Genomic DNA, 11671 nt, shown 5'->3' on the forward strand with positions numbered 1-11671 from the left:
TTTTAACATCGAACGACTTCGAAATTTCATCCATAAAATGAATTGCTTAAATTGCAGTTTAGTTTATATAGGAGAAACAGGCCAGAACTTTATTTATTTATTTATTTATTCTAGAATTTTATTTATTTTATCTCTAGGAGGACTTCAAAATACAATTTTAATAATACATATTATAATAATACAAATATACTAATGTATGTTATAACAAAACATAACTTATTATACTATCTAATATTATACTATCTAATTCTTAACTGTAAAACTAAAGTATATGATGGAAATAATATATTAGTGACAAAATATCAAGATTAATTTGTACAAATGGTAAATAATTGTTTTACTGAATATCGATGACTTTATTAATTGAGTTGAAATTAGATGATATTAGCACTATAGGTGAGTTTATTAATGCATTAGTCTTAGAATTTAATAAAACGATTACAAAAAATCTCGGTTCATATTCGAAATATAAAAATTTTAATCAATTTTAAATAATTTTGACAGTTATGATTTTTAATTTAACAAAATATTGTGAAAAGACAGTTTTCAATGTTTCTGGAATCTTCGAGATAATAATCGTAATTTGTAGTCGAAAAATTACGTTAGTCATGAATCAGATTTTTTTGGCTGTTCAGGAAATTAAATGCTTTTGATCAATTCAAACAGAAACAGATATATTCTGCTGTATAAGATGAAGAAAAATACAATTTGAACAAATGATATTACAAATTATCTCTTGAAAAGGTAAATTATCATTAAATATCAAATTATTTTAACATTCAGAAATTAGAAATGAAAAGAAATAAAATAAAAAATACAAGGTCGCTAAAGACAAATTAATGTAGAAAAATTATATTAACATTTATTAAAAACATAATTAAAATATATATTTGAAATAATTTGCAGCCCATTTGTCGAACTAAAAAAAAGGTTAATAGAAAAACAATTTTTCTTTAATTATACGTTTCGACCCTTAATGTACGTAGTCATTCATCTAACAAAAACTTAAAACAATAATAACTGTTTAAAAAGAGTAACTTTTATGAACAACAGCACATAATAATTTAAATCCAAAACTAAAAAAGGGATGAAGTAGAAGACAGGGATGCTTATCAGTTAATAATAGAGAAACTGGAAATTTGATTTTTTTATTATAATTTTGAATAAAAAATTTGAAGGCACATTTGAAAGAAATAATATAACGATTTATCTCATATAGAAATCTCTGTCAGGTCAAGAAAAGAAACCCATTGCTTTCAGCTGAATAAAAAACTCTTTACAAAATCGATATTTAATTTCCGTTCGATTTTATCGAAATATTCGATGAGGATACATCACATCGAACATAAAATTTAGTCTAAACATTTCTAGAGTATTTGAACCGTAAAGATGATATCAAACTATTAAGAAGAAATAGTTCTAGTTTAAAAAAAATGATATTGAAAAATTGTAAAGGATGTAGTAAATTAAAAGAAATGATATTGAAAAAATCTGAAAGTATATAAAATGTTATTTGTATTTTAACCTTTACTAAATCTTATTTATTGGTGAAACATAAAGGTTTTTTAGGGTTTCATTCGATTATTAGAAGATAATCAGAATTAGACTGAAAAACTTTCTTTCAATAAAACTTTCAAATGTTTTCAATAAAACTTGCAAATTTCTAGATGTAACATGTGATTTTTAGAGAATCAATACGAATATAAATAAATATATATCTAAATAAAATCTAAACAAATATAAATCTAAATAAAATTATCGTCAAGTATTCTGAGTGAATAATATTTGCCTTATTCTATGAGTAATAAATGATTGATCTATAACGTTAAACAAATTTTTGGATTATTGGAGTAAAAATCTTTAAACAAATCATTCAAGTATTAGGAAAAATATTTTAAACAAAACATATGAGAATACTGTTTGATGAGACCCCCACAGTAATGTAGGTCGAAGTCATTATACATACCAATAACAATTTTACTTCTAAATATACTAAAATTAATATATTTGTATTCAACATAACTGTTTGCACAAATTACATACAACTGGAATCATTTGCCAATGTTACATCGTCTGTAATAGTACATTGTTTAATGTAGGTCAAAGTCTTTGTGGAATCTTCAGTGTACATATTTGTCTTGCATATCAATAACAACTTGTCGCGAAATATTCCTGACTATTTAGGACACAACACAAATATTGATTTCTCACTCTCGGAGGTCAGTCCTTCAATCCGTCCTAATCGGGAGCGAACTTTCTGTTTCGAAGATCTTGCAGATTACATTAATACCATAATAATAAATGAAATCGTCTCGACTTTTGTCTGGTCTGGTGTAGTCATCGTCAGTATCGATTTCGACATCCCGAGTTTAAATGAGTCTCTGCCAGAGGCCGCCACATTGACTCGACTAAATTATGGTGGCAGCGGTGGGAGAAGAAAAAAAGCAAGCAAACTATAAACATCAACTGATAACATTCTTTTCTGTCTGGGTCATGTGTGGATTGTAGATTGTCCGACACTTTTTACTGGAAAAATGTAGAACGGACGAGTACAGAGACAGTCGGACACTGAAAACTTCGTACTGAACATAATCGTATTTCATTGTATTCTAAACAGCACAGAAAATTTAATCATAAAAACATTGCGAATTGACAGTTGTCAATGTTTCTGGAAACTTTGAGATAAATTTATTTATCAAGATCCTACAGCAATTTGTAGTCGAAAAATTAGTCATGAATCAGAATTTTCTGTTTTTTATTATCTTAAAATGATATCATAGGTTGTATTTTTAGAATAGTCTATGGAGGTTTATTTTGAGGTCTTTTTAGAGAAATTAATTTTAGTTATAGGGGAAATACGGACAAAATAGCATATATGGACATAGTGGTCTTATTTAAAAATTGGCTAGGACGAAAAGTCACAGAACTACAGGTTAGTTCATCCCAAAAAGAGAAAGTTGTAACCTCAAAGCTGATTGACTTTTAATTTCCACTCTATCTCTAAAAACAGACCAAAGGATCCACCAATAAAAGGGAGCCTCTTCAATTGTCTTCTTAAAAATTAGTATCTCAGTATATTCATAAAGAGATTTACGATCAATATAAAGATTTATATTCGTATTGATTCTCTAAAAATCACATGTTACATCTAGAAGTTTGCAAGTTTTATTGAGAACATATGAAAGTTTTATTGAAAGAAAGTTTTTCAGTTTAACTCTTATTATCTTCTAATAATCGAATGAATCCCTAAAAAACCTTTTTGCTTCACCATTATATAACTTTTACCCTATAAAAACTAAAAAGTTTTTTGAGAGTATTTTGAATGTTTCGAAACATTAATAAATAAATAAATACGAAATATTTCGAAAAACATTAATAAATAAATTTTTTATTTGCGTAGTTTTATTGTTAATCAAAATAATATACATTTTTTAAGACAATAAATGGATGAATACGAAATATTTAAAAACCACGATAAGTTAGAAATCTACTTCGATCAGTTTGATATCAAGCAGCAGTAAAATTAAAATAATAAAAAGGTTCAAATATTGTTGAAAACTTTTGAAATCTCTTGATAAATATTTGGTTTAAAAATAGTGTCTTTTTTGAAAAATTAGAATTTTTCAAAATTTACATAGAGAAGACATAGTTCTGATTTGTATCTAAATATAATAAGAAGTTAAAAATCATAATTTCAATAATAAAAAAGCAACAAGAAAAAAATTAAAGGGCTGTTCTATGTAAAATCATGTCCCAAGTAAAAATTTTCATTTTAAATTTTATGTGTATGAATTTTATATACATGATTTTGCATTAAAAATTAAATACATATACTATTTTATTTATAGAAATAAAAATTACTATTTTATTATGAAATAAATAAAACGTGGTATTCGATGTTAAGGATAAATAAAATTTATATTAAATTTAGCTTAAGTTAAATTCGTCAATTTTAACTAAAGTTAAATTTAAATAAAGTTAAAATCATCAATTTGCAAAATAGACTCAAAATAAAAATCAATTTGCAAAGAAGTACATTTCACAATTGATGCCGTATCATAGAATTTACAAAAATGATAGATTAGTGTCTCTAATCTCACATTTTTTGTAAATTTTGTCTAGCTCCAAATCGACCTTATCTTACTTTTAACACTAAATCCAAATTATCGTCACTTGAAAAAAACGATTACGAAGTTTTAGAAACGATCAAAACATATTTTTGCAAATTTATATATATATATATATATATATATATATATATACTTATATATATATATATATATATATATATATAAATGTAAATGTGTGTGTACCATGTGTATACTTTAAGTAATATAACTGTGAACATAAGCAAGTTGTATGTTTTGTCTAGAGAGCGATAGTGTAAGGTCCTGACCTTACCAACACTCGTTTAAGTGCCACTGTGCGATACTTTTGAATAATATAAATATAAATTTTATTTAATTTATATTTACATATATATATATATATATATATTTATATACAGTAGAATCCGATTAGTATGACGCCGGATATATTGACAACCGCTTATTATGACGTAATTTTAAAGGCAGTTTGGTTTCCATATAAAATTTCTCAAAAAAACAGCTGTTTAGTCGGATATGTTGACCTCGCTTACATTGACATTTCGCTTATAATGACCCATTTTTGAAAAAAAATTTGGTCCAAGTATAATGACCGACATGATTTTACACCTCCGATAACATAGAGTTCATGTTTTTCATTGCACATTGTTATGGTATGGCACCACTGTGAACTACCCTTGTGTGTCAGGTCGCTACATACCTTCAGGTCTCTATGTTGCACGAGATTCGCGCTATGGAAACTTTGGCAACTTCCGGCATGGACGACCTCGTGCAAAAATAAGTAGGCTCATTCTTGGTGTTCGAAATTTGGAAGCGATAACATCTGCTATAATTTACTGAATTAGTAAAGTTCTATATTTTTACTATTTTTACCCAGTAATTAAAATTCAAACGAAAATTACAGATTTCTTACATTAAAAAATGCATTGTTATGTCATATTTTAATTAAATTTGTCAATTTGTTTATATGTGTCATTTTTTACCTTAATTTTTGTATTAAATTACCGAAATTAATAACATATTCGCCAAAAATTGTTTTTTTTTTCAGTACGCTTAGTATGACGACCGCTTAGTATGACCATTTTTCGCCGTCCCTTGAATGTCATACTAAGCGGATTCTACTGTATATATATATACTACATGACCCGACAAACGTTGTCCTTTTGTCATTTTTGTCATTTATTTCTACAATATTACTATGGTTTTATTGTTCATTAAATTTTAAAAATTTCCTTTGACAAACTCTAAAAAGATTTATCAAAATCCGAATAACCGTTTAGGAGAAGTATCAAATCATACACCCGTACAGAAGAATTTTATATCTTATATATAAAAATAGAGCTCTCGATCAAATGATCCGCTAAAACTCGAAAACGGCTAAACCGATTTGGCCAGTTTTAGTCTTGAAAAATTCGTGCTAATCAGTAGGTTGTCGGAAAGGTGAGATATTATTTCAAAATCGCGTAGAAACTTTACATTTTTAATTTGAACATTTTTGTAGAAGCGTAATTTAAATAAAACAATGGACGGTGGCTAATACGTCAAATGTCAAACGTTTTTGACAGATGAATATTATTTAGTGAATATTATTTAGTTATGATTAAATTGTAGTAATTAGTAACAGATCGCAAGTATTACTAGAAACTCAAAATGTCAACTTTTTTGAAATGTTAATATGAAAATGCACTTTTTGGCGCATTTTTCTCAAACACGGTGCTCTGAAAGATCTCATTTGTATAATTATATACTCATTGGTATTTATAAAACATTTTCTAGGTTATATTATTTTTTTATTTATGTTATTTAAATTCAGAACCTAAATTTGGTATCGATCAAAGAGACATTTTGCCGAATAACATTTTCCCAGTTATAATTTCCCAGAATTTATCGAAGAATAGATAGTAATATACGAAGGTCCGGGGTTAAAAAGGTTCACCACCGTTGTGTAAAAAACCAGTAAAGTTAAGCATTGTTTAACAACGATATTTGCAAGTAGAGGGCAAAAGATGTATAGTATAATCAGCTATAACCTTGATTCTTATGACTTTGCTATCGGGAGATGAACGGTAATCTTTGAAAATCCATAATGAAAGTATTTTCTTCCGTTGGTAGTTTTTTAGCATTAGTTAAAAGTGTAATTGTTTTGTGAAATACCTTTAAAATGAAAATAAGACATTAAACCTGTTTGCCATCTGTCCGTTCTAAGTTACCCCGCCTATAGGGTAAAAAGATCAAGATAACAAATTTTTGAAAGACATAAAAAAAGCACATTTCTACAATGATGAAGTAGGTGACAGATTTACTGAACGTAGTCAGATAATTGTTCGTTTGCAATGTGTTATTTGTTGTGATATAATTGTTTTGGTTTTCACAATATAATTAATATTTGTTCAATGTCAAATTGGACCTTTGTGCCTCGCTCTGCTCTGCAAATATACTTTTTATTAAATTTACTTAAACTCATCGAATGTTACTTGAAACTTTTAAAGAAGGAGGTCAAAGACGAAATGCTTAATTCATTTTCTATCTCTCCTCGCAGAAATTTGAAAATTTTGTATAAGCTCAGTAGTATTATTTACAATTATACACAAAATCCAGAATCCAAAAAGAATCTGAAAAACTGGAAACGTAATCAATAAGTCTAAAGACCAGAAATGACTTGAATTAATTGAACCATGGATTGAATTAATTATACCATGTTTTCTATGGAAAGTGTATAAATCATCCAGTTTGATTGTATTGACAAAATATAGACAAACTAATGGGGTTTATTGTTTTTATAATAATTCATTGTATATAGCATTCAAACAACCAACACATCCTTATACAATTGAAGTATTAATATTTCTGATTCTCTAGAAATTGTTTTGAATATACCTTACTTAGCAAAACGACGTTTGCCGGGTCGGCTAGTATATATATACATATATGTCAATTGCAATTTTGACTAAATTTCAATTTCTCCTTTCCCAGATGCTCTCGGTACAGTCACCGAGCACGGCCGGCATGGACCGTCTCATCGGAACCTCCATAGGAACCTCCAACGGCGGGGGCTCCTCAATGAGCTCCTCCGGCTCCTCTGCCGGACCGCCACTGGTCGTAGTCGTCGGAGCAGGAGTCAAGGCGAGACGAGGAGCAGGAGGAGGAGGAGGAGGAGGTTCCGGAGGCTCAACAGTCGGAGGAGACAGCGGGAGGCTGGACGAAAAGTAAGTCGAAGATGATAATCATTTTTATATAGAATGTCCCAGAACTCAACGTCAATTGATAGTATTGACAATGAGGCATCACGAGTTGGCCTATCTATTTTGAATAAATACGTTTCTAATACTGGTGACCCCGACATTTGGCTATTTATATCATATAAGGGGCCGTTCAAGTATTACATAAGCACTATAGGGGGGCGGGGGTATGTTGATTTGCTTATTTTGGGTTGACATGGGGGGCAGGATAGTCTGGATGATTATTACGTCATAGGTAATATTTTTATTTTTTTACATTAATTGCAAAATGTTTACGTAAGCATGGGGGTAGGGGGTAAGAGCTTTGCTTGCTTTGCTTACTTTTGCTGACAAGGGGATGGGGGGGGGGTAAATAATTGTAATAAATCTGCTTACGTAATACTTGAACGATGCCTAACCTACAAAAGCTTGCTTAGAAGTAAAAAACACTCACCATACGTTGACCACGTCCAGATTTTTCTGCAACATCTTGTTATCATTTAGCACTTTTTCACCTGAAACAAAAGGAAAACAATTGTTAAATTTAACATTAATTTTTTTTTGCATATTTAACTTTGGATTTCTAGAGTAACCATTAATAAAAATGATCTTAAACCCAGTGTTAGTGGATTCACATAATAGTTATCTTTATAAGACTACCGTAGTTGCATAATAAACCAATGTTATGGCGAAGTTGTGTTGTGAAGAACTTTTCATACTAAATATTGACAAAAGCCATGTGAATGCTGTGCAGTCAGGCGTATTTCTCAGGTTGTCAGATAGAAAACCTAACCCAGAAACCGCACAAATGTCAAAAAACGATCTTAGACAACATGGTATTTATGACTCAGCTTCATAACATACGAGAGACGTTGCAGTTTACGTGTGAAACGCCTGAATGCACAGCAAATACATGACATTTTGACAGTATGATTCAGTAGCATAATGTATGGAAGTTGGAGCGTAACATCGGACCCTTTATTTTTTTTTTCCTGTTTAATTTTTTGCAACAAGAACGCAGAGTGTCCCAGAACTCAACGTAAATTAAATAGAAAAAATGTAGGAAAAGTCACAATAAATAAATGAATACAAACATATTTAAGAAACAAAAATAAATATTTTAATAAGAACGCGGTCGTGGTCACATAAGAATGTTGAATAATTTTGTATGCAGGGTGTCCCAGAATTCAACGTGAATAAAACAGAAAAAAATGTACAATAGTCACAATAAATAAATAAATACAAATATTTTAATAAGTTAAATAATATAATAATATATGTAAATAATTTAAATAATATGATAATAAAATAAACAATAATAAACATTTTATAATAAGAACGCGGTCGTGGTCAGATATGAATGTTGAATAATTTTGAATGCAGGGTGTCCCAGAATTCAACGTCAATAAAACAGAAAAAAATGTAGAATGGTGACAACATTCAATATATAGAAAAATATTTAAAGAAGCAAAAATAAACATTTTAATAAGAACACGGTCGTGGTTAGATAAGTTCGAAACCTATTACCACATGTATTTATTTTTAATTTTTTTTAAAGGCATCAACAAGAACTAAGTTTGATAATGGGGAGATCCCATTATGTAACTGGCGGTTTGAGTGGTGAATCATTGTACCCCCATAGCATAAGATTAGCAGATGGAGAACCTCTGGAATCCATTCATAGTCTTCTACATTTGAGGGCCCCATATCAGGTAAACAAGAAATACACCAAAAATTTAAATCCATCTTAAAATATATTTCTACATTATCTTTTATCCCTTAGCACTCCGAATTAACAAGATCATCAGTACAACCACCACCTAACAAGTCAGTTTGCGACGTTCCTGTTCACTTCACGCATCATCATCAACAGCAACTATTGAATCATCATCATCACCAGCAGCAACAGATGTATAATAATGTAAGCCAATCGCAAAATTCGCCAACGAGCGGCTGTTTTTCAACTCAAAGGTCACTCACTCATCCAGCCATGTCTACGGTTATGGCAAACCAGAATTCTGGCCAAAACCATCACCCAACCAGAAGAGCTGCGAATCATTCTAATAAAAGACCGCATCAGCATATGTCTGCACCAGTCTTGTACCAGGTAAGAGAAATAGATTCATAAAATTGAATTGAATTTCGCTAACGATATAATCTCATTCTTTGAACAGCTGTAATATCTGTCTTGCCTAAAAAATTGAAGCCATACTTTTATATTTGTTTTATTTATCAAGCCCTGCACATAGCTTGATCTATGAATCATTTGCTTTTTCATGTGAACGTTAATGCAATGATCATCATCAATATTACGAGGTAATAAATTAATCATATTATTAACATCAACAAGCACTTTTATAATTTGGCCAAATATTCCAAATTGTCCATTTGCATATCGCAATCCTCTAATTTGCATGAAACACAACCTAGGTGAAATTAACCTTTCAGATACAGTATCTAGTTTAGGTAGATAATTTGGTATAGGTGGAAATACAAACCCATTAAATTTACACAAAGTGGGAATTTTGCCCGAATTTAATGCCTTTCGACAAGTTTGACATCCAACCTGATTATTTGAATCAATATTCAGAAAACCATTATTAAAAATTTGTTTTTGGGCATCATTTGATATTTTTAAGTCACTTTGAAACCAAAGTCTATCACACACAAAGCATACATAGCCATAGCTATCATTTGTAAATTGTTTTTCAAACAATTTTAGTGCATTCCTAAACAAATTGATGTCTTTACATGAAAGTTCAAATACTTCATTTGACTCTTGCAAAAGATCAGTTCTTGTCACATTATATACAGAATCATCAATTTGCAATTGACGTGATGTAGTTTCTGTATCAGAAAAAGTAACAGCAGTACTTTCATCTAAAAAGATAACAGAATAATATGTCTAAATGTTATTGGTGTTGACATTAAGATCTAAATTGATACCTCTGGCTCAAGATTTTCTAATAAATTGGGAGTAACCGATTATTTTCCTGCTGTTTTTTTGTTTGACGATGTAATCTTGATCTTTCAGAGATTGTAACAGGCTTTGTACCTGCATCAATATTTATAATTATTATTATAATAAATTAAAATTATTCTTCATAGCCACCATAAAAGAGAAACATGTAAACTTGCGTTAAATTTTCAATGAAGAAATATTGTTTCCACAATTTCACTTATCATGTAATTGTGTTTGTAGAACTTAATTATTGACTTCTTGTTTGTTTTGACTATTTCGCTGGTGATACATTTTCATTCTTTGAGCAACTGTAGTATCTGTCTTTTGTAAAAATATTTTACATTTTAGTAATAACCTCAAAGGTATATAGTAACCTCGAAAAACTCTAATAATACAAATTACTTCAATAAACTTACGCAGCGCAGATTTTTCATATGTCATCATTTGCGATCATTTGCACTACAATTATTTATGGGGGACGGGATAAAATATTCTTCCGATCCTGACATTTTTATTAACTCACAATTTATTTCTATTTAACCTTAAAAAGTTTTGACATGACACCGGAAATTTGAACAATATGCTTCGAGCTTTCGGTGACGTATGATGGGCTACGACGCACATAAGTATAAAGTCACGCATCAGAATCGACCCGTATAGAAATCATATCATTGCGAGCGAATGACTCTCACTTGACCTTGGCGTAACAAAATCCGTTGCATTTAGGATTTACACACATTTCGCGTCTAAAGAAGTTACTTGAAAAACTAAATGTGTCATCTTATCCCTTAGAGTGATCCCCATAAGTCTTCAAGCACTCAAGCTCTTCTTCAGTCATCTAGTTCCTGTTCAACATGTTCCAACAACGAGGACAATAGGTTGTCTTCGAATTCCAACTCGTCTTCACTTCAAGTATTTGGCAGCTCCTGCAGCAACAGAAGCAGCAACTGCTCCTGCTGCAGCAACAGGTGCCTAGATCAATCTACATCGACGACTACTACTCTGATTTGCCAGGAGGTACAACCAGGAACTAGTAGGTAAGATAATGATAAACTAGTGGTGTATGGCATCGTGCCTTAAGGCAAATTGCTGGAACTTCCCGTACCGTAATGAAGTATTCGAGAAATTTTAAACGTTTTCAAATATATTATTACAAATACTCTAGTAACTTTCATTATTTTTCCTACTTGTTATATCTGAGCAAATCAAATGTAAATCATAAATCAATTTATCTCCAGATCATTAACAATCGTCATTTCATTTCGAATTCAATTTCAAAAAAAATAGTGCCTAATTTGCACAAAATTGAAAAAGTGCTACCGTATAGTCACAGTCTAAACGCATTTGCAATAATTCTGTGCGACATTTTCACTTATACTGTGCCT

The 11671-nt window shown here is 30.1% G+C and overlaps 1 protein-coding gene across 1 annotated transcript in view; it reads left to right on the top strand.

The window, feature by feature from the left end:
* LOC113386498 (putative uncharacterized protein DDB_G0277255) overlaps positions 1 to 11671 on the top strand; it is a 106824-nt gene that overhangs the window by 43722 nt on the left and 51431 nt on the right. The window contains exons 2-5 of the mRNA XM_026624278.1: positions 7080 to 7312; positions 8883 to 9036; positions 9108 to 9431; positions 11079 to 11303. Coding sequence (XP_026480063.1) covers positions 7080 to 7312; positions 8883 to 9036; positions 9108 to 9431; positions 11079 to 11303 — 936 coding nt within the window. The remainder of the gene's footprint in view (positions 1 to 7079; positions 7313 to 8882; positions 9037 to 9107; positions 9432 to 11078; positions 11304 to 11671) is intronic.

Source organism: Ctenocephalides felis, unplaced genomic scaffold (genome assembly GCF_003426905.1).
Source record: "Ctenocephalides felis isolate EL2017-DRISC unplaced genomic scaffold, ASM342690v1 CF-g0.4_SCAFFOLD_03571, whole genome shotgun sequence".
NCBI lineage: Eukaryota > Metazoa > Arthropoda > Insecta > Siphonaptera > Pulicidae > Ctenocephalides > Ctenocephalides felis.